This window comes from Alnus glutinosa, chromosome 8 (genome assembly GCF_958979055.1).
Source record: "Alnus glutinosa chromosome 8, dhAlnGlut1.1, whole genome shotgun sequence".
Lineage (NCBI taxonomy): Eukaryota > Viridiplantae > Streptophyta > Magnoliopsida > Fagales > Betulaceae > Alnus > Alnus glutinosa.
The window spans coordinates 20,736,718-20,760,398 of NC_084893.1; the positions used below are offsets into that span (position 1 = coordinate 20,736,718).

The following is a 23,681-nucleotide window of genomic DNA, read 5'->3' on the forward strand; positions in this document are numbered from 1 at the left end:
CTTGAACATGTAATATTACCCCTTAAATCCATATATTGGTATGCCAAATCTTTCACTCAAAGAGGCGGTCCACGGGAAAATTCAATATGCCAAGTGTGTGGTAAAAGACTATGGTATTTTTATTTTTTTAACATATTCATATAAGAGAGGAAATGGGAGATTCGAACTAATGATCTCCGTTTCATGAGGTGTGATCCTTAGCCTATTGGATTACCTTTTATAGACGGTAGAAGACCATAGTAAAAAGGAGATGGGGGCTTTTTCGCTTTGTACCCTTTTACTCTCGCATCATTTCTGGCGCTTTTTTAAAACACTTTCACGCTTCCCACAATGTCCTCCCACCGAAAGCTCCATTTGCCTGCAAAAATCTCTCTCTCTTTCTCTCTCTTCCATTTTGTTGAGGAAAGCTGTTACGATAGCTAACAATGGCGGGGTACAGAGCAGACGACGACTACGATTACCTCTTCAAGGTGGTCCTGATCGGGGACTCGGGCGTCGGCAAGTCGAATCTGCTCTCCAGGTTCACCAAGAACGAGTTTAACCTCGAGTCCAAGTCCACCATTGGCGTCGAGTTCGCCACTCGGACCTTGAAAGTCGATGGCAAGGTCATCAAGGCTCAGATTTGGGACACTGCTGGCCAAGAAAGGTTTTTTTTTCTTCAACTTTGTCTTTCCCCATCTGGGTTTCTCTTATTTTGGCTTCTTGATTGTTTGGTATGTTGGATTTGTAAAGCTTTTGATGCCATCTTGGTTGGTTGCTCTTGGTTGTATTGGGTGAATTTTCTTCTTCTTTGCTTACCTGTGATGGAGATCATGTGTGCTTGTTACCAAATTTTACATATAGATTTAAATCTTTAGTCTCTGCCATCGGATTTGTTCAATGAACGTCATCTTTCTCTTAGAAATACCTTAGGAATTTGTGTGCTTGTGAAGCTTTGGGTGTTCTCTTGGGATCGTGTAGATTTGCTTGTTCTTTATTTTGTTGGATGGAGATAATTTATGGGTTTGAGAGTGAGATTCGATTTAATGTACTGTGTAATATTCTTGAAGAGATTTAGACTTCATCTACTTCGAATTTTTCAAATCTGGGTAATGAGTTTTTGTCTTTTCTCATATTTGGTGATTTTTAATTTAAGATGTGCTAGTAATCTTGAGAGAAATAAAACATTGATTTCCTTTGTCTTGAGTGAATACTGTTTCTCCTTGTCTAGATCTGTAAATAGATGCTGTTACGAACTTAAGTCTATGTATATCATTGGGCTGTTTGAGGAACTTCTGCCCACTCAAATTTTTCTCATTTTCAGGTGAATTGAGCTCAGATCTGTTGTTTGAACTACTTTGTTTGAATTCTTTTGACTTATCATGTTTGTATCCAAGGATGTGTTTAGTTAATAGTTTAATGAGGCAACAGCATCTGCCACGACTAAATGCCTGAATTAACAATGTTAAGCTAATGGACAAAAACCGCCTGTCAGAATTTTAGGCCTTTCTGGTTTACTTATTAAAAATAAAAAAGAATTTTAGGCCTTTCTGGTGAAAATTGTCTTAAGCTGTTCCTTTTTCCTTTTTCCTTTTTGATTTGGACCCGTCAGATTTGTTGTTTTTTTTTTTTGGAAGATGGGCTGATGGATTGATTTAGGGATGAGCATTATGCTGTTTATCCATTAATTTCGTGATTCCCAAAGGGAGGCCAATTGGCAAAGCCAACCTTAAAAATGGATGCCACTTGTCAAGGCCAGTGGTCAGTTATACAGTAATGATAATATTAGTTTACAAGTTGAAAAAAGTTCGAAGGATTACCCTTTTTACAAAATGCAAATATTACTTACTCTGTGGATTAAAATACTTTGATTTTAAGTTAGTATAGCAGTAAAAGCATAAACAAATGAATTGCTTTCAGTAGTTGTCAAATGTTGCAAGGAAATTCATTCAATCCATTGTCTTCTCTATTAGTGTTGCTGCAGGGGGTTGATTGGTTTGGCACTTCAGGAGCTCAGCTTATTGCATGTACCTAGAAGTGCATTTTTCCTTGTGTGCATGCTTATAACACCGATGAACCTAAAAACATTCTATATTCGCATCACTGCTTAGGATGACCTAATTTTCTTTCCAACATTCCATTTCAAATGTTGAAGACTTAATGCATTACAAAAAAAAGATGCTGTTATCAATTCTTTTGAGGTCTGATCATAAAATTTTGTTATGTTATCAGAACTTTTGTGAACTTCATTGGTATTATGTTGAACTTTCATATGATCTTTTGAATTGTTCCACTGAAAACTTATAAAAAAAAAAAAATACATTCAAGAAGTCTATATTATGGTCGCAGTAATAACCTTGGACAGATATTGAAGCTAGAGTATCCTTTGTCTTAGAGATTGACAAGATGGGTCCATGCTATTTTTTTTTTTTGCCGTATTTTATTTTACTTGAAACCTGGTTTCTGTCAAATCCTTGGAGAAACTCATGAATTTGGAAATATCACAAGTTGAGCTATGAAAGCATTGGACAGGTGTATAAGTCGCACATCAGGTGCGTATTGGGTCAATTTTTGGGCTATAAAGCAACTGCAGGGAACCCTAATTAAGACTAGTCCTTTAGTAGCATTATGCATATGTAGTTAGCAAATCATTAGGTTGTGACAACTAATGATAGTTGTTTTGCGGAGATACATTAATAGAAGAATGAAAAGTATAGAAGAACTTTTTTCTGTTGGTTATGAGACATAGAGAGAAAGGGAGAGACAGAGAAATGGGAGATGATTGAACTCATTGTGTTTTAAGGGATGGAAAAATAAGACTGCAACACTAAATCAAATCAGGCAAAACCAAAACCCAAAATCTATCAATAAAGAAGTTTTTTTTTATTGGTAAGTTACACGCACGTGGGACTTGAACCCACGACCTCACCCTCCACCTTGCTGCAATAGAAGAAAGCTCCATTTGAGCTAAAACTCATTGGTTTGGTTAACTGTCGAATTCTAGAAAACCATTAGAAATGATACTTTTAAGATTGAGAACTTAATAGAGAAAAGCAAAAACTAGTTTGATATAAATGATAAAATAAAGGATATCTGAAAGGTACTTAATGGTGCCAATCACGAATCCATGGATCTTTGCTATAAATTGATTACTAGAGTTGAAAATAATTGTTCACAAATTTAAGGAGGACAAGGAAGGTGGTGATGGGAGAGATTTTTTGGATAGTCTTTGCTAGGATGAATCAATGGCTAGCACCTTAGCTATTCTATAATGGTTGAATGGAATGGTTTGGGACTAAGGCAGTTTTAAATTAATGAAAAATCAACATGGTTGAATAAAGGGGAACTATCATGTTGGCAAAATCAACATGGTTGAATTGTTCTTGCAAGGTGAAGAGAGTAAAGGGTCTGCACTCCCCTGCAGACTTTGTTCACATTGATGTCCAATTAGATTTGGAAAGAAGGAAATTCTTAGGGTTTATAGAAGTTGTCAAAAAATATGCTTAAGCATGTTGTCATTGCATAACTAAATGTAGAAACTAGATTAGCGATGATGGAGGATACTTGTTATAAAATGGTCAAAGTTCTGAAAATCACTTCAGAATGATTGAAGTAAGACCAACTTAAAAATTTCCTGCTGAGTGGTGGTGATGGAGGCTGTATTGCTGACTGAAATAGTTGGGAACTTGGGATAAGGCTTTCTTGATTTTTATGCTCTTCTGCAGACTTTACCTTTATGAATCGTTCCTTTTAATGCTTCCTCATTACCTGATATACAGTTTTGGAATTGTAGTCTTAAACCTGGTTTTGTTATTGTTGTGTACGCTTTTATACCCTACATAGCACTAGATTGATGTTTAAGGCCTGCGCTCCTCTTTTTTTTCTTATTTTTCGTTGTTTTTTCCTTTATGATGTAATAATCATTTTATAAAAAGGAAAAAAAAGAAAAAAAAGAAAAGAAAGTAAGAAAGAAAGGGAGAAAACTTATGTACACAAAGCTCTTCTAAAATAAAAAGAATCAATGAAACCTACAAAAGGAATCATAGAAGTGATCCAAGTGCACCAGACCACTTGAACAACAATATCAAAAGCATTGATTTCAACTCAACAATAGATAACTGCACACACTAAACATACGATTATTTATTTTCTTCTAGACTGTCAACATTAAGCAAGGGGGGGCCTATCAAAAATGAGAAAAGTTCTATACTTCCCAAACCAACCTTTCTATCCAAAGAGGATTAATCACCTTCTTAGTCATCACCAATTAGATTCCAAAAACTGAGAAGATAACAGACTGCAGCTTGCTCACCACTATACAATGAATCAACAAATGATTAACACTTGCTCACCACTATACAGTGAACAATATTTCCTTTAATGAGATTGTTTACTGTTAGAGTCTTTCCTAAGGCTATTGTACACACACACATACCAAAAAACAAAAAGGCAACTTTCTTGAGACCCCTGCTACACCAAATTCCCCTCCAAGGAAACTGCACTGCATTGGAACCTCTTAAGACTCATTAAAAGAACAAACATCAGATATCCAACCATGGTTAAATGTCCTCCTCAACCAACCAAACAAACATGACTTTTGCTTATTGGAGTATTAGAATAAAACATAGAATCACTCCAAACTCCCAATATTGGAAAGCTTGTATAAACCAAAGATTCATGAGCTAGTTCCCCCATCATTCCTACTTATCAAAAAAAGTTCCCCCATCATTCCTGGGTCTCAAATAAGATTTCATGTAAGCATTTTTGTCCTCTACAAGTAAATAAAAATTTAGTAATAACTCTTTCAAAGTATGATCCCCACACCATACATCATATGCCAAAAATGCACCGTTTTACTGTATCCAAACCATGAAACTAAGGACAACCTGCAAAACTTTTGCAACCTGTTCTAATACTTTTCCAATGTCAACATACACGAATATGTCTCTTTTTACCCTTGGTCAACCCAGGGGAAAAATAGAAAATAAAAACCCGTAACAGTGTGAAAGCTCCTTGGGCCTTAAGATTTTACCTCAAGTAAATGCCAAAAAGAATAAAAGAGAGAGCTGCATAACACGAAACAATGTTTCTTTTGTAGCTAGATCGGGCAAATATTAATTAAAGAAAGATAGCATCTTAACTATTGTGATTCAATAACAGCATTTTAAAGTAAGCTGTTGTAAAAGATAAAACTGAAAGAGTTTGAGGAGATGATGCAACTTGCTGGTTATACTTGCTTAAAGTAATCCGTAGATGTGCACTTTTCTGTGATTGTTTCTATTCATATTTTCTCTAAGTACAATCTTCAGTCTTATTCTTCGTATGTTTTTGTTGACTCTATCTCAATAGTAATCTCCTTTCTGTGTTCTCCATGCAACCATTTAGTGAACAATCATGCCTTGTTGCTAAAAGACTTCAAAGATATTCTTTTTTATCAGATTTAACTAGCAACTGTTGATGTTGTCAACAACAATTTTGTTGAGCCGGCCAAACTCTGATTATTGCTCCCATAGACTAGATGTTATATTTTCATTTACTTGTTGGCTTTTTAGGTACCGTGCCATCACCAGTGCGTACTATCGTGGAGCGGTCGGTGCGCTCCTTGTGTATGACATCACTCGTCATGCAACATTTGAGAATGCTGACAGATGGCTGAAAGAATTAAGAGGGCACACAGATTCAAACATCGTCGTGATGCTTGTTGGGAACAAATCTGATCTTCGCCACCTAGTAGCTGTCCCAACCGAAGAAGGGAAGTCCTATGCTGAAAAGGAGTCCCTTTACTTCATGGAAACTTCAGCATTGGAGGCAGTAAATGTGGAAAATGCTTTTGCTGAAGTACTGACTCAAATCTACCACGCTGTAAGCAAGAAGCAAATGGAAGGAGGAGAAAATGGAGATGCTGCATCCGTTCCAACCAAAGGAGAGAAAATAAATATCAAAGATGACAAGTCTGGTTTGACGAAACTTGGTTGCTGCTAAGTTAGAAATGAGGAAAAACAGAACTTTATCGGCTGGATTCGTTCTTGTTGTACTGGTATACAAAGTAGTAACAACCAGTAAAAGGAATTCTCTCGGGATATTGAACTCAATTTGTTAAACACCATGATACATGAGATGTAGAAGCAGAATAGGCGCATAAATAGCTTGGCTTTCCTGTTCTACATTTTCTTTTAATCTATGAGAAAGAGCTTTTATTTTTTTAGAGGAATTTGCAAATGCGGTTGCTTTGTTTACTTCTTTTTACTACTATTTTGTGGTACATGTAAGTGCCGGAAGTGGGTTTTTATTTTTTATTTTTTTTTGTTTTTTCTTGGCTTCCGCCAACGGAAACTAGGAAGAGAACATTTAAGACCCCCCAAAACTTTTACATTTTCTTAGAGGAAGCTTTGAATGTTTGTTAATGTATTTTTGGAGCGATTTGTTTTTGGTTTGAAAAAGAATTAGGATGGGACACGGTGAAAATTGTTTTTATGATTGTTTGTTAATAGGTCTGATTACTTTTATTAGAGTTCTAGTAGCAGCTTTTTTAAATTCTGTTCTCTTCTCTACATGTAAAGGAAAACTCTTAAATTTTTTTTCGAATCAGATTCTCCATTCCCTAGTTGTTTCCTAATTAAGGAAACACCAAGAGAACCAAAAGTTTATGAAAAAGAGTGCAACTTCTATCAGGTCTGGGCATAAAGGAGCTAGTTTTTGCCCTCCAATAATAACATGTCACGTCAATTTAATACACCATAACACATCAAAACACTATAAGCTGAAAACACCCGATCACACCAAATTTATGAAAAAAAAAAAAAACTGAAGTTTCTGCTCCCCAACCCGTCAGACTCGCCGTCAGCCGCACCGCCTCTTCCCCGTCACCGGCCGTCCGGTCCTCCAGCCACAGAGGTCCAGCCTGAGCCTCGTCCTCTCCCGAGATCTCTCCCTCTCGCCGGCCATTCTCCCCTCTCACCCCTCTGGTGGTTTTTGGTCCTTGGGCTGGCCCATCTGGACAGTGGCGATGTAGGACCAGGCGATGGTGAGGATGGGGTCGTTGCTGTCGATGGGGGGTAGGGAGAGGTCGGTGCCGTCGGAGTCGAAGATCGAGTCGAACCGTGGAGAGGAGCATCTGGGCGAGGCGATTGACTTGCTTGGCCAGCCCTTCCCGGCGGCGACAATTAATGGGCATAAACACTCCTTCCCGTCAGCAACAACAACAAAATTTAACAATTAATCGAACCAGAAGACCAAAATTAACCAAAAACACACTTCACTTTCTGCTTCAACCACAAAATCAAACAAATCAACCACTAATTAACCACAAACTCCCACCAAAACCCTAGAAACGCAACAAGTTCCCAAAACGAAAAGCGTTCATAATCACATCCCCACTCAAAATGCAAATCAAAGTTCAAAATTCTGTTCCATAACAAAAGAATTAAAGAACCAGTACAGAGACTACATCGTAAGCTGTTGGGGTCGGTGGTCGGGGCTGGGTTTCCGGCGTGAAGACGCCCGCCTCTCTCCCTCGATCTGTTCATTTGACTGCAAAGAAATAGGGTGTTTTGTATCTATTTCATTTTCTTGTTCCTAGCTTATGTGTCCACTTTTCATTGGCAGGCAGAAAAGACCTAGTTTCTGCCTAGACCGAATTGAAGTTATTCTCTATGGAAAATGACTTTTGCACAACAGTTGTGCAACTGTTGTGCAAGGTTTTAGAAATATGGGGTGGATTTCATGTGGTAGGTTCCACCACATAGGTCCCACGTGAACCCATTCCATATTTTTAGAGTGATGCACAACAGCTGCACAACTGTTGTGTACCAATCACTCCTCAAAGTTTATATCCTATATTTAGGAAATCAAAAGTGATTTTCTTAACATTATTTTAATATAAATTTTTTTTATCATATATCTCTTATTGCTTTAGCATTTATTTGAAATAATATTTAAATGATTTTTCTTTCATTTTTTTTTCTTTCTATTTAATTTAAATAATATTTAAATGGTATAAAGAAATGGCAAAAGAGTTATTATGAAGTACAATTAAATAGGAAAATAAAAAGTGATTTAATTTCTTAAATTAGGATCCCGAAAATTGAAATGAGAGAGAGGAAAAAAATGGGTTGAACTTTGAAGGACTTAAAAAAGATCCAAACGCCCATCACAAACCTGAACCTCCCGCTCATTTTCACTCTTTTGTATAAAACCCCTAAATCAATCATCTCTCCCCTTCCTCCCAACACAGCACAATCCTCCACTACTTATCGAAACGTTTCTCTCTCACTCACTTGCACTCGAAACATGATGGAGGAAGAAATTGAGAAGCTCCGCGGAGTGGTGAGGGACTGCGTGAGCAAGCACTTGTACTCGTCGGCCATCTTCTTCGCCGACAAAGTGGCCGCCTTCACCAACGACCCGGCCGACATCTACATGCAGGCCCAGGCCCTATTCCTCGGCCGCCACTTCCGCCGCGCCTTCCACCTCCTCAACGCCTCCCAGATCGTCCTCCGCGACCTCCGCTTCCGCTACCTCGCCGCCAAATGCCTCGTACGATCCTATTTGCTTTTAACTGTCGCATGTCCTGCTTGGTTGTCGTTTTAGTTTATATGTGTGTTGTGGTGATTAGGAGGAGCTCAAGGATTGGGACCAATGCCTAGTGATGCTCGGAGAGGCGAAAGTGGATGAACACGGAAACGTGTTCGACACAAAGGACTGCAATGCCATGTATCTCGATAAGGATGGGGAAGATCGTGAAATCAATGTAAACACTTCTTCCTTTTGTTTTTTGCTTGACGATGTTATGCCTAATCATGGCTACAGTGTAGGTTGTTAACTAAGTAGATTTATGTCATTGTGAAATTTCTGTACTTTAGACACTAATGTGCTTGATCAAGAAGCAATTACACTGTGAAATGCAGCTCTTTGTTTTCTTTGATCTTTAAAACTGTTTTGATATGCTTATGGTTAGATTTTCTTGTAGACTGGGGCAACAAGAGTGTCCGTCTCGGAGTAGTTTGGATTAAAGGCTCTTTTTTTTTTTTCTTTTTTTTTTTTTTTTTTTTTTTGAGTTGAAACTAATGCATAATTTTGGTTAGAAATTTTTTTATGCAAAAAAGAAAGAAAAAAAAAATAAAATTATGTGATTTAAGTGTAGACAGATATCTGGTGGTGTCTGGTGGCTTTTTCTCCACTCCCCTGAACGCTTAACAGTATTATTTTTTCTATAGATTTTTGAGCATATAATGAGGTTTGCTATTCTTTTGACAGATATCTTCAGCAATATGCTTTCTAAGAGGTAAGGCATACGAAGCATCGGACAACCGTGCCCAGGCTCGACAGTGGTTAGTTTCTCCTGCCATTTGACTCAACCATGAGATAGTTGTAAGCTTTTTTTTTTTTTCTTGTAAACATAAAATGACACTTTATTGGTGTTTGCTTCTAGTAGCTTTAGAATTGTTATTAAGTACCCTTCCGAGAGTGAACAATTTTATGCATGATTTTGGTTGAAAAGAATTAAGATGTTGGTTGAAGAGCTCCATGAAGATGTTGGTTTAATTTACTCCATTTGTGATCTATTAAGGTACATAGCTGCTGTCAAAGCTGATCCTTTATGTTATGAGGTACATTTTAATCTTTTTACTTTTTCCTTTTCTTGTGTATGTGATTATTTGTCAAGTGCAAATAGCTTCTCTGTTGACTTAGGTAAGTCTGCTGCAGATGGTGTAGAGCAATTAGCAACTCGATAACCTGTTTTTGCCTAATTAGAGATTTTAATAGCTCCGTATCTTTTTGTCACTTGCTTTTCTGAAGATATGTTTTTTAAGACTTATTTTGGTCGCTTTTACCTTAGCTGTTTAAATCAATTTAATGGTATTTTTTTTTTTGTAAATTTCTCATGGTCATATCTATCTCAGGCTTTTGAGCGTCTTATTGAAAATCACATGCTGACGTGTGTGGAAGGTAAGAGGTCTTCAAACTATATTTTTCTTTGTGTTAATTATGCAGGCTGTTGAAGATTAACCAGATTTCCATTTTCTAGTTCATCTTTGTCTAATTAGTTTTTGATATAATTGGTAAGATTTATTTTAGTGTCATTTGTTCTGGCATGTGATTCATCATCCACGGTAGTAGTTGCATCTGCATTCTTTCAAACAACTATCTAATTTGGTTGAGATGGTCCATTTCTTTAACTTTTCTAGTTGCTGCTGAATTTCAGAAACAAGTTTACTCACATCATTGCAATTTGGTCCTGAAGATGGATGGCTCCTATCATTCTATTCATGTTTAATAAAGAAGGTAAACAAAGATGCAAGTGTAGTACTTACTGGTCATAATGTAAAACATGTCAAAGATCTCTAACTAGTGCACTTTTTGATTTCCTATAATTTCATTGATTGAGGATTTTCTGTTGCTGTGTACTTGTGTGTAATCATCAGTTCTATTTTGTCTTAACCAGTATGACAAAGAAAGTGTTGTTGAAGCCAAATTCAGAGAACTTGAAAAAGAAAGTTGTATTAGTGACCCTTCTGATTCGTCCATCAAACGTACTCTAAAAAACAACACTGATCTTTTGGCATGCAAAGCTGAATACTACCATCAATGTGGGGAGTATCAAAAATGTTTTGAACTAACTTCTGCGTAAGTTGGCAACTGATTTGGATTTACAGCTACAATGTATTCCTAAGATCTCTTTATTTGACCTGAGCTTTAGCATTTGTGTTACAGACTGCTTGAGAAAGACCCTTTCCATCTGAAAAGTACCTTGGTGCATTTAGCAGCTGCTATGGAGCTTGGACAATCAAATGAGCTCTATGTTATGGCATGCAATTTAGTGAAGGACTATCCTCTAAAGTAAGAGCGGATTTCGTTTTTATATTATTTTAGTTGTCTTGGTATGTTTAGAGATTATTCTTTTGGGTTGAAATTCCATATGCTTTTGGTTGATATTATTTTGACATAGCCATCAACCGTGACTCAGCATGAAATGTTTCATTTATCATCAAGGTTTAGTTTGTGCAGGAAGAATGAGAATGTATAATGAAGAACTGAAGAATATCTTTTGCTATATATTCTCCCCATCCCACCACAACCACAAAGAAAAAGCTTAAAATCTTGTGGAAAATAGGTTTTAGGTTTTCCTTGGAATTGGATGCTTTTAGTGCCTTAAGTTGATTACTTATCAGAACTTTTATCTTTTTAGGGCTTTATCATGGTTTGCTGTTGGTTGCTACTACTATTGTATCAAGAAGTATGATCAATCACGCCGTTATTTCAGGTAAACCTCAAATGTTATTAACGGAGGCACAATTAAAATTGTCTTACTTTAGTAGTGTGGTATTCTTAGTTTATTACATTATAGTTTGTATATCGTTATCCTCTCCACCCGAGCAAATAGGCTGTGACCATTCTTCAATTGCAACAGTAGTGGTCCTTTAAAGATATTCATGTATGTTATTTTTCTCCAAATATATATGGATTTATTTTCTTTGTAATGGGCTTGATTGCTTGGGCATGTCCAATGCATTTAGTGGATATTTTTTTATAGTTCAGATTCTTTAGACTGCCAAAAGTTGGTGTTTGGTCCTGCCCAAACACGATATGTTGCCTGGTCTTTTATTAGACTTATGGCCTTGCAGGCAGTCATCTATGCAAATGTATGAGACATTTGAAATTATTTTTTTCTATAAGTAAACGCAACTTATTAAAAAGCGCAAAAGGCGCAACTCAAGTACATAGGAAGTATACAAGAGAAACACTTAGCTAGTAGAAGAAAAAAGATCAAGAAAAATATGAAAGCTAGAAATATTTTAGTCAACAATAGTTGTCTAGTGATAGAAAGTCTTAAAGAAAAAATCCTTAAGACCGGTCCTTCACAGTCTTCAAAGCTCTGATCATTTATCTTGCTCTAAAGACACCGCATAAGGCAAGATGGAACCATATTTCATATCATACCGTTCCAACTTCTACAAGAAAAACCCGTTCCAACAAGTAAAAAGATCTACCACTTGACGAGGTATAACCCACGACAACCCTACAAGGCTGAAGATGGCATTCCATGGGGCATTAGCCATTTCACAATGTAGTAAAAGGTGGTCCATTGATTCTCCACTCTTATACATACAATACCAATCAACCACAATCACTTTCTAAGATTTTCCATGGTTGAAATCTTCCCTAAGGCAGCTGATCAAGCAAAGAAAACCACTCTTAAGAGAGCCTTATTCCACCAAATCCTCACGCAAAAGAAATGAGCGTTACCGTAGGGAACAAAGGACATTGTAGTGTTAGAGAATATACTCTCCATATATTAGGGATTTGATTTGAGCAATTTATTGTAATTATAATCAATCAAATCTGATTGATTTGTTTGTAATTAGATTTGATGGTAATCAAATCACATTGATTGATTACCATACTTATATACCCCAACCCTCCTATAAATAGGAGTCTATTGTATAGTGAAAAGATCAAGCAATAAGAGCATAATGTAGCCCTTTGGGCTTTATTTTGTGGACATAGGTCATGAGAAAACCATCTTGAAATTTTGGTTTGTCTTGTTTCCAAAGAAGACACAGGTCACGCACACCACTTGTTTGACAAAAAAGAAACAAACCAAAAAAAAAAAGAACAACAATACAAAAGAGGAGACATCTGCGGGGAAGTGGGATTTTTGGGTTTTTTTTTTTTTTTTTTTTTTTTTTTTTTTTTTTTGTGCTTGTGTGTATCAGATACTATGCAAGATCAATGGTGCGGAGATCTGCAAAATATTCACTATCAAGAAAAAAATGAAATACAAGAAAACGAAAAATTTCATAGGACCATTGAATCGAACACTGGCGTTAGCCTATAGCTCTGATACCATGAAAGAAAACATAATAGAATGGAAAGCTAAAGATAAATAGCGAAAATAATAAAATAGAGACAAGATAAGTTTACGTGGTTCGGTCTATGACTTATGTCTACAAGATAAAGCCCAAAGGGCTATATTATGCTCTTATTGCTTGATCTTTTCACAATACAATAGACTCCTATTTATAGTAGGGTTTGGGTAGATAAGTATGGTAATTAATCAATGTGATTTGATTACCATCAAATCTGATTACAAACAAATCGATCAGATTTGATTGATTATAATTACAATAAATTGCTCAAATCAAATCCCTAATATATGGAGAGTATATTCTCTAACATGTAGCATAATTTAACATCAACCAGCCCTCATTTGAAATTATTAGAGAAGAAAAAAGTGCTTTGGGGATTCCTAGCCATTCTCTTTTTTTTTTTTTTTTTTCCCGATAATTGTAGCATTAGATCTTTGATTATTTGGTGTCTCTATTGTATACATCTTGCAAACTTGGGCTGTGCCCTTTCATGTTTTCCTAATAAAAGTTTTAATACTTATCAAAAGAAAAAAAAAAGGGTCAAATGCTTTGTTTCCTGATCTACTTGTTGCAAATAAAATGTATAACATTTTTATTGCTTGTTTGGTTTCTGATAATACAATTGTAAGCCAATTATGCATTTCTAAGTCATTATTTAAACCTATCTTATCCGCCATGTCTGTTAATTAATTTTATAAGTTTATATGATTGTAACTTATCAAAAAAAAAAAAAAAGTTTTCATGGTTGTATAATCAAAACTCATTTCATATCTGCTTTGTTCTACTCTACAGCAAGGCTGCGACTCTAGATGGAACATTTCCGCCTGCTTGGATAGGCTATGGAAATGCACATGCTGCTAAAGAGGAGGGTGATCAAGCAATGTCGGCATATCGCACTGCTGCTCGTTTATTTCCAGGGTATTCTATTGTTCGATTGCTCTTCTTTTAAGTGAAACATAATTAATGAAGAAAATATCTTTGTATTAGAAATTCTAGTTGACCTTTCTTGATTTTGTGTTTAATATACTTATAACCTTTTTTTTTTTTTTTTTTTTAAACTCAATTGGTTATTTTGTTTAGTTATATTTGACTATAATTATTAAAAACTTACTCTGTTCCGAACATCTCTCTTATTCTTGGTTAATTGAAGAAGGTTACTGTGCATGTGCATAGGTAGCCTTACATAGCCACTTCCAGAATTTGTCAACCAGGTCATTTTTTTGGGTTGAAGTTATGATATTAAAAGAAGTTTGATGTGTCCTTTATCTGCAAGCTCAGCAAGCAAAGAGAGTGAATGATTAATTTTCTATGGTGAAGGATTAATAACATGTACCTCTTTTTTCTATGTTAAAGAATTCAGAGAGTTGTATCCAATACTTTCTTAGGTTAAAATTCATAGGCCCGCAGCTTCTTTTTCGATAACTATAATTTGTATTGAGTTACATTAAGGTATTAGCCTGATAAAATTGTAATTTACAACAATATAATAAACTGGGTTTTGAAGTAGCAATTATGAAATTATGGCAAGTTGTTTCCATTAAGTATACTAAGTTATGAGGAATATCATTAGGATTTTTTTTTCAATATCTAACTATATTTAAATATCTCAGTAAAGCAACAGACCTGAAAGTATTTATCAACCAAAAGCTTGAGATAAACTAAGAGAACGGAGAAAAGAGAATTGCACTCCAAAGTATCCCAGTAAATGGCCCTTCTTTACTCCTTTACAAGAAGTATTTGAAAACAGACGTTATTTGCAGTCTCCCTAACCAAAAGACATAGAATTTCTTACCACTCTGGAATTCAGATTCCTAATTCTAAGCGCCTAGAAAATATCACAAAACTGATAGTCATTTAGTGCATAAATACTGACAGAATATCTTGGACTCTTGCTTATATAAACATTTTGTTTTGACCTACTTGATCATTTTGATAAATGACTTCTGGACTGCCTCTTCTGGCTGCATACTCTTAGCAGAATATATTAAGCTGGTCACTGAATCAGGAATTTAGGTTCTGAGAGTTCAAAAGCAGTAAAATGAACCATTCAGAAATTTCAATCAGAAGGAATTTCTGTAATTTTTGCCATTAGTCTGTAATTGTTTAATTATATGAACTTTTCCATATATAAATGTAACTATAGCTTCATAGTATCCGTTATTTGAAAGATGGCTTCCATTTTCACCTTTAGATTTCCAAAATGCTTTCCAATGGAATTGGACATTAAATCTCCTATAATTTTTGTTCCTATGGACCATTCTCTGTAGCTCAAGAATCCTGGCATTTTGATCCCTGGGTAAAGTTGATTTCTCTGTCTTAGACAAAACTGTGTAACAGAATGTCATGGTTACAGATAAGTGTCTAGTTCATTTTACTTAAGTAGTAGTCTGCATCTTTTAGTTGTAAATTGTTCCTTTATGGGTTAACTCTTGATATTCGCATCTTGCAGGTGCCATTTAGCATCTTTGTACATTGGGATGGAGTATCTGCGAACTCACAGCTACAAGCTTGCCGCACAGGTTACTTAACTTTATGTTATTGGCAAATTGACATTTGTTTGTGGTTTTGATTCTTGCAAGAAATGTGAAGTCTTTCCATCTTGTAGCACCCAAAGACTATTTTGTGAACTTGTCTCGCAGATTTTTTTTTGATAAGTAATAAGTTGGTCTTATTAAAAGCGTAAGGCGCCCCTAAATACACCGGCAGTATACAAGAGAACGCACCTAGCTAGAAAGTAAAAAACGAACAAGAAATTCATCAAAGGTAAACGACAACGGTGACACAAAAGCCACCGTCCAAAGATACAACGTATGAAAAAATGAAGCTAAAATATCCTCCGAGGACCTCTCCAAATCCTCAAAACACCTATCATTTCTTTCCTTCCAAACACACCAAAGAATGCATGTCGGCACCATCTTTCAAATAACAGCACTCCTCGGCCTACCAGTCGTCCACCAACACGCAAACAAGTCAAGGACTCTCAGAGGCATAACCCAAGACAGACCAAAATGAGAAAAAATAGCACTCCACATAGCGTATGCAACATCGCAGTGAAGGAGAAGATGATCCACTGATTCCCCGCTTCTCTTGCACATGCAACATCTATCCATCACAATGACATGCCTTTTCCTGAGATTATCCACCGTTAGGATCTTGCCTAGAGCCGCAGACCACGCGAAAAAAGCCGCCCGCGGAGGAGCCTGAGTCCGCCATACACTCTTCCAAGGAAAGTGACTTCTCACATCGCAAGCCAGAGAGCTAAAGAAAGACCCGACCTTGAACAAACATTTTTTGGAGGAGATCCACCACAATTTGTCTTCACTACCTCTATTAAAATTGACCGAGTGCAATACCTGGAAAAAAGTAGCAAAGGTATCCACTTCCCAATCATGCGCTTCTCTAAAAAAGCACACGTTCCACTGATTGAAGCCACCCACAGGCTCCACATTATCTGCAACTGAAGCATCCTTCGCACGAGCAATTCCAAATAAAACAGGAAAAGCTTCCTTAAGAGTTGAGTTCCCACACCACAAATCATGCCAAAATTTTGTTCTAGCCCCACCTCCCACCTCAAATCTAGAGAATCCTACAAATTTCTTCCACCCTTTCCTGATGTTCTTCCACAACCCCACCCCAAAAGTACTTGTAGGCTCTAGGGAGCACCAACCTCCCCATAAACTTCCAAACTTGGAATCCACCGCTATTCTCCACCAAGCTTCCCTCTCAATCCCATAACGCCACAACCATTTGCCTAATAGAGCCTTGTTAAACACCACCAGATTTCTAATACCCAACCCGCCTTCTGAAACTGGAGTGCACACTTTAGACCATTTCACCAAATGATACTTGAACTCATCACCAATTCCTCCCCAAAGGAAATCTCGTTGTAGCTTCTCAATTCGAGCACCTACACTTGCCGGGATAGGAAAAAGAGACAAAAAATACGTGGGCAAGTTGGCAAGAGTACTCTTGATGAGGGTAACTCTACCTCCCTTGGAAAGGTATAACCTTTTCCAGCTGGCCAACCGACGTTCAACCTTCTCAATAACACCATCCCAGATATGAATAGATTTGTAGGAAGCCCCCAACGGAAGGCCTAGACCGGTAGATTGGCAACCCCACACCCTAAAATATCGGCAAGACCTTCCGCTTGAACTACGTCGCCCACAGGAATTAAAGCTGACTTGGCCAAATTAACCTTCAAGCTCGAAGCAGCTTCAAACAGAAGAAAGAGGCTTCTAAGATAACGCAACTGAGCATGGCGAGCATTGCAGAAAATCAAAGTATCATCTGCAAATAACAAGTGTGAGAAGGAAACATTACCAACACTAAACCCTTCGAGTAAGCCCCCTCCTACCGCAACTGAAATCATTCGGCTCAATGCCTCCATCACAAAAACAAACAACAAGAGTGAGAGAGGATCCCCTTGTCTCAACCCACGAGAACTGCTGAAGAATCCATTAGGAGAGCCATTAACCATCACTGAGAATCTCACAGAGGATATACAATGTTTTATCCAAGAGCACCATTTTTCCCCAAATCCACATCTTCTCAACACAAACAAGAGAAAATTCCAATTAACATGATCATAAGCTTTTTCCAGATCCATTTTGCACATGACTTCAGGCTCCCCAGATCTTAATCTACTATACAGACATTCATTAGCAATAAGTATTGGGTCCAAAATTTGTCTCCCCTTGACAAAGGCGCTTTGAGATTTAGAAATAACCTTTTCCAAAACCGTCTTAAGTCTATTTGCTAGAACTTTGGCAATGATCTTGTAAACTCTACCCACAAGACTAATAGGCCGAAAGTCTTTTAAATCGTTAGCACCTGGAATCTTCGGGATAAGAGAAATGAACGAAGCATTGAGACTTTTTTCGAAAGAACCCCCGATAAAAACTCCCGAAACACCTCCATAATGTCCCCCCTCAAAACATCTCAATACTCTTTGAAGAAGGCCATAGAAAAGCCATCAGGACCTGGCGCCTTATCTCCATCCATTGCTGAAACTACATTCCTGACCTCCTCCTCCTCAAAAGCTCTCTCCATCCAACTTGCCTTAGACTCTAGAATAGAATCAAAGGAGATACCCTCAACCGAAGGCCTCCACCTGCACTGCTCCGTAAACAGCTTCTTGTAGAACTTGACGATGTGCACGCCAATTTTTGACTGATCAGAGGATAGAGAGTCCCCTATCACCAAGGAGTTCAAAGAATTGTACCTTCTATTGGAATTGGCTATAGAATGGAAGAATTTAGTGCACTTATCCCCTTCCTTTAACCACAGCATCCTAGATTTCTGCCTCCAACTCACCTCCTCCAAAAGAGAACACTTCTCTAACTCTTTGACAGTCTCAGCCTTTCTTAAGATCTCCTCTTCCCCTAAGGCCCTTCTTTCTTCAATAACATCGAAAGCTTGAATACCTTCAGTCAGCTTCCTCTTGTTTTGCTCTATGTTGCCAAACACCTCATCGTTCCATTTCTTCAAATCCTGCTTCAAAGCCTTCAGCTTACACACTAGAACAAAGCTAGATGAACCTTGGAACGAGTAAGAATCCCACCACTGTTTTACCAAACCCATGAACCCTTCTTCCTTGAGCCACATGTTTTCAAACTTAAAAGGCCTTCTCCCTCTAGAAACATCGCCGCAATCCAGGAGTATCGGAAAATGGTCCGAAATAGGGCGAGAAAGCCTCTTTTGCGAAACCAAAGGAAACCGGGCTTCCCAATCATGTGACACTAGAAAGCGGTCAATCCTTGACCACATGGGAGGATCTTGAGCAATCGACCAAGTAGAGGAGCCTCCAGCTAGGGGGAGATCTAAGAGGCTTTGGTCAGCAATAAAATCCGAAAACTCAATCATAGCTGAGCAAAGACGAACATCACCAGATCTTTCACTCGGAAAGCGTGTAACATTGAAGTCTCCCCCTATACACCACGGCAGACTCCACCAACTACACAAACCAGCCAACTCATCCCAAAGACGTCTTCGATCGAACCCAGAATTCGAGCCATAAACCCCTGCAAAGGCCCAGACAAAATTATCCGCAACGTTCTTGAAGGAGACTGCGAGAGTGAACTCCCCCACACACTTCTCGACCATCTCCACCACCCTTGTGTCCCACATAATGAGAATGCCCCCAGAGGCCCCACTGGAGTCTAAAGAACACCAGTCAAAATGGTTGCATCTCCATAAGCTGCGCAAAACACTACGAGAGAGACTTTTAAGCTTAGTTTCTTGAAAACAGATAACATCCGCCTTCCAATCTCTGAGCAAGTTACTAATCCTTAGTCGTTTTCTCCTCTTGTTCAGCCCCCTCACATTCCAAGAAAGGATTCTGTAAACTAAATACTGAATTAGGGTAAAAGCTTTAGGCGCTGAATGATGTTTATTGATATTGATGCAGTATATATAGAGTTACAGGCTGCCATGTATATATGGCATATTATACAGTAGTTATTCTATTCTATAATTACAAGGGTTTAAATAAGGAATAAGTATCATGTCCTCATAGGCAATATAGCCGTTGGCTAAGGTGGAGTTAATGAGAGATATGGAGGAGATAATTGGTTGTCTAATTTAGGAAATCTTCCTAACGGCTCTAGGGTTTGTTTGTGAGCTGTAGTAGCGGCTAGGGTTTCTGTAGAGGGTTCGGCGACTAGGGTTGTATCCTTAACACCCCCCCGCAAACTGATGGGAGGAACGACCGGAAGTTTGGTACGCAAGCAGCAGAACCGATCAGCATTGAGGCCTTTGGTGAAGATGTCAGCTACTTGATCGAGTGTGGGGATGTATCGAAGTTGGATGTCTCGGTTGGTTACTTTTTCCCGTATGAAATGGATGTCAACTTCAATATGTTTGGTGCGGGCGTGGGAAACCGGATTGGAGGCTAAGGATAGTGCTCCGGAATTGTCACACCAAAGAGTTGGTGGAGACGGAAGTGAAACCTGCAGTTCTCGGAATAGCATACGGAGCCAGTAAAGGTCTGAGGTGGCAAGGGCCATTGCACGGTATTCGGCCTCTGTGCTGGATCGGGAGACGATGTGTTGCTTTTTGGCGGACCATGAGATGAGGTTGGAGCCGAGGAAGATGCCAAAGCCAGTGGTGGAGCGGCGGTCGTCAGGGTTACCAGCCCAGTCAGAGTCACAAAATCCGGTTAGGTGGAGGGGGCCTGGGGTGTAGTGAAGGCCGAAATCAATGGTGCCTTTGAGATACCGAAGCACCCTTTTAGCTGCAGTCCAGTGAGTGGATGTGGGGCTGTGCATATGCTGGCACAGTTGGTTGACAGAGTAGGCGATGTCTGGACGAGTGAGGGTGGCATATTGGAGAGCTCCAACGATTTGGCGATATTCAGAAGGATTGGGAAGGGCGTCTCCATCAAACTTGGACATTTTGGAGCCGGATGTGCAGGGGGTGCGATAAGGCTTGGAGTCAAGCATGCTGGCACGGATGAGAACGTCCTGGATGTATTTGGATTGCCGTAGGTGTAACCCAGAGGAGTCGCGGGTAGTCTGGATTCCAAGGAAGTAGGAGAGGGAGCCGAGATCTTTGATAGCAAAGGCAGCTTTGAGCTTGGTGATGATGGACTGAATGGTGACCGGATTGTTACCTGTAATAATAATATCATCCACATACACTAAAAGGAAAATGTGAGAACTGTTAGAGTGATATAAAAATAGGGAAGGATCGACTTGTGAGCTAGAGAAACCAAGATCGAGTAAAGTTTGAGAGAGACGGGTAAACCAGGCCCGAGGAGCCTGTTTAAGGCCATATAAAGCCTTGCGCAATTTGCACACATGATGGGGGAAGGCAGGGTCCACAAAACCTTGTGGTTGCTCCATGTACACATCTTCATCAAGTAATCCATGGAGGAAGGCGTTGGAGACATCGAGCTGTTTGAGGGTCCAGTTGAAGGTAATGGCTAAGACTAAGAGTAGACGAATGGTGGCGGGTTTAATGACGGGACTGAAGGTGTCATGATAATCAATACCGCAAAGTTGGTCAAAGCCTTTGGCGACGAGGCGAGCTTTGTAGCGTTCGACAGTGCCGTCCGGATTCTGTTTAATTTTAAACACCCATTTGTTGCGAACAACATTTTGGTGCAAAGGACGAGGACATAAGGACCAAGTGTCATTGTGTAAGAGAGCTTGAAATTCAGTAGTCATAGCAGTAACCCATTCGGGTTTAGAGGCTGCCTGCTTATATGAAGATGGTGCGGGTGGAAGAATGACAGATGTGAGTGTAACGAAGGGGTGTCTGCTGAGGAAGGAGGTGAAGCCAGGGAATGATCTGGGTTTGGAGGAGCCAGTAAGGGAACGAGTGACTGGGCGGTTACTTGGAACGAGAAGGGGAGCAGGGTTAGGAGAGGGAATGGAGACAGGGCCGGGTTGAATAGGGGAGAGAGGGTTGGGAGGGGCGGGTAGGGAAGGAGGGATAGGGGGAGAGATGGGGGATGATGGAGTGGAGTCAAGAGTTGGGGAATGAGTGGAGGGGGAAATGGGTGGTTGTGAGGAAGGAGTTGAGGGCAGGTGGGTGGATAGTTGGGCAGGTTGAAAGAGGATCGGAGTTGCTGGAGGTGTAGTGATTGTGCAGGAACCGGATGGGAGAGTTGAACTCTTAGAGGGGAATTTTGATTCATCGAACACAACATTGCGGGAGAGGTATACTTTTTGGGATTGGGGTTCAAGGCAACGGTAGCCGCGTTGGTTGGCTCCATAGCCAAGGAAGATGCAAGGTTTGCTTCGATAAGTAAGTTTGTGGGAGGCATACGGGCGAAGGAGTGGATAACATAGGCATCCAAAGCTTCGGAGAAGTGTGTAATCGGGTTCCTTCTTGAAAAGAGTGGAGAAGGGAGACTGGTTTTGAAGGACTGTGGTGGGTAGTCTGTTAATAAGGAAGACTGAAGTGAGGAAAGAATCGACCCAGTACTTGGCAGGGAGACCGGACTGGGCAAGGAGAGTTAAACCAGTTTCGACGATGTGGCGGTGCTTTCTCTCAGCAACGCCATTCTGTTGAGATGTGTGGGGGCATGTGAGGTGATGAAAAATGCCATTGTTACTTAGAAATTGTTTGAAGGCAGTGGAGGTGTATTCTCCACCATTATCGGATTGAAAATATTTAATTTTGGTGTCAAATAAATTTTCAACAAGCAATTTGAATTTGATAAAACAAGTAAGAACATCACTTTTATTAAGTAAGGGGTACAACCATGAAAAACGACTGAATTCATCAACAAAAATGACGTAAAACTTGCATCCACTCAAAGAAGGAACTGGGGAGGTCCAAACATCCGAGTGAATGACTTCTAAAGGCTGAGTAGACCCCCTGGTGGCTGCTGAATAAGGTAACTGCTTGGACTTGCCAAGTTGGCAGGACTCGCACACTGAGGGGGTACTGACTGGACCAAGGAGAGGAAGATGATGATGACGAAGGAGATACTGAAAAACTGAAGTAGAGGGATGGCCCAACCGTTGGTGCCAAACCATGTCATTGGTTTTGACACCAAGGAAGGCAGTGAACCCACTGCATTTATTGGAGGAGTGATGATTCAAAGGAATGGGGTAGAGCCCATTTTCACTGGGACCGTGGAGTAGAATTGTTCCTGTCAAGTTGTCCTTCACAGTAAAGTCAACATCAGTAAGAGCAAACCAGCATTTATTATCTTTGCAAAATTTATTAATAGATAGTAAGTTGGCTGAAGCAGTAGGGCAGTGTAAGATATTTTTAAGGAGAAAATTGTGAGAAGTAGATGTAGGGGAATTAACTAAGGAAGAACCAATGTTTTGAATATGCAAACCTGCGCCATTTCCTACACCAACAGTGTCGGATCCATCAAAGGGCTGAGCATTGGTGAGATTGGAGGATTTTGCAGTGACGTGCGTGTTGGCTCCAGAGTCGGCTAGCCAGTCTTGAGTGACAAATTCTTCATTGGCTTGTGCTGTCATGGCAGCGAGCTGCATTGGGGGATGGCGCCCTTGGTATGCATAATCCATGCGATGGTAGCAGTCCAACGCACGGTGGCTTGTTCTTCCACATATCTGGCAGGGGGAGTATTGGCGTGGAGAGGAAGAGGATACGGGAATAGGATTCTCAGTAGTAGGACGAGGTGGAGGAGGAGGGGGTTGATATCTGGGAGAAAAGGGAGGATTGTGTCGAGGGGAGAATGGAGGATGGGAGAAACGTAGGGAGAAGGCAGTAACAAAAGGGTTAAAAGTAGGGTTGATACCGTTAATAATGTAGGAAATAAGATCATCATCGTCGACGGGTTTACCGACAGCGGAAAGTTCATCAGCCCACGACTTGGCTTGATTGAGATATTCGGTCGTTCCTCCCATCAGTTTGCGGGGGGGTGTTAAGGATACAACCCTAGTCGCCGAACCCTCTACAGAAACCCTAGCCGCTACTACAGCTCTGATACCATGTAAACTAAATACTGAATTAGGGTAAAAGCTTTAGGCGCTGAATGATGTTTATTGATATTGATGCAGTATATATAGAGTTACAGGCTGCCATGTATATATGGCATATTATACAGTAGTTATTCTATTCTATAATTACAAGGGTTTAAATAAGGAATAAGTATCATGTCCTCATAGGCAATATAGCCGTTGGCTAAGGTGGAGTTAATGAGAGATATGGAGGAGATAATTGGTTGTCTAATTTAGGAAATCTTCCTAACGGCTCTAGGGTTTGTTTGTGAGCTGTAGTAGCGGCTAGGGTTTCTGTAGAGGGTTCGGCGACTAGGGTTGTATCCTTAACAGATTCTTGGCTTCATAACACAACTGGGTCCCCCCTTGCCTTCCTATTCCTGCGGCTGGAAGAAGCGCCTCT

The 23,681-nt window shown here is 39.4% G+C and overlaps 2 protein-coding genes across 3 annotated transcripts in view; both read left to right on the forward strand.

Moving 5' to 3' along the window:
* Positions 1–315: 315 nt before the first annotated feature.
* On the forward strand, positions 316–6,184 carry LOC133875213 (ras-related protein RABA1b). The gene is made up of 2 exons (XM_062313257.1): positions 316–646; positions 5,532–6,184. The coding sequence occupies exons 1-2, from the start codon at positions 426–428 to the stop codon at positions 5,959–5,961; spliced, it is 651 nt and encodes a 216-aa protein (XP_062169241.1). The 5' UTR covers positions 316–425; the 3' UTR covers positions 5,962–6,184.
* Positions 6,185–8,116: 1,932 nt separating this feature from the next.
* Positions 8,117–23,681, forward strand: part of LOC133875677 (anaphase-promoting complex subunit 6) — a 31,139-nt gene continuing 15,574 nt past the window's right edge. The window contains exons 1-11 of one of the 2 annotated variants that reach the window (XM_062313879.1): positions 8,117–8,514; positions 8,594–8,728; positions 9,235–9,308; positions 9,548–9,587; positions 9,882–9,927; positions 10,184–10,263; positions 10,424–10,605; positions 10,693–10,818; positions 11,168–11,242; positions 13,641–13,766; positions 15,298–15,367. In XM_062313879.1, the coding sequence (XP_062169863.1) occupies positions 8,269–8,514; positions 8,594–8,728; positions 9,235–9,308; positions 9,548–9,587; positions 9,882–9,927; positions 10,184–10,263; positions 10,424–10,605; positions 10,693–10,818; positions 11,168–11,242; positions 13,641–13,766; positions 15,298–15,367 (1,200 nt within the window). In that variant the 5' untranslated portion in view covers positions 8,117–8,268. The remainder of the gene's footprint in view (positions 8,515–8,593; positions 8,729–9,234; positions 9,309–9,547; positions 9,588–9,881; positions 9,928–10,183; positions 10,264–10,423; positions 10,606–10,692; positions 10,819–11,167; positions 11,243–13,640; positions 13,767–15,297; positions 15,368–23,681) is intronic. The other variant, XM_062313878.1, reaches the window with a different exon arrangement.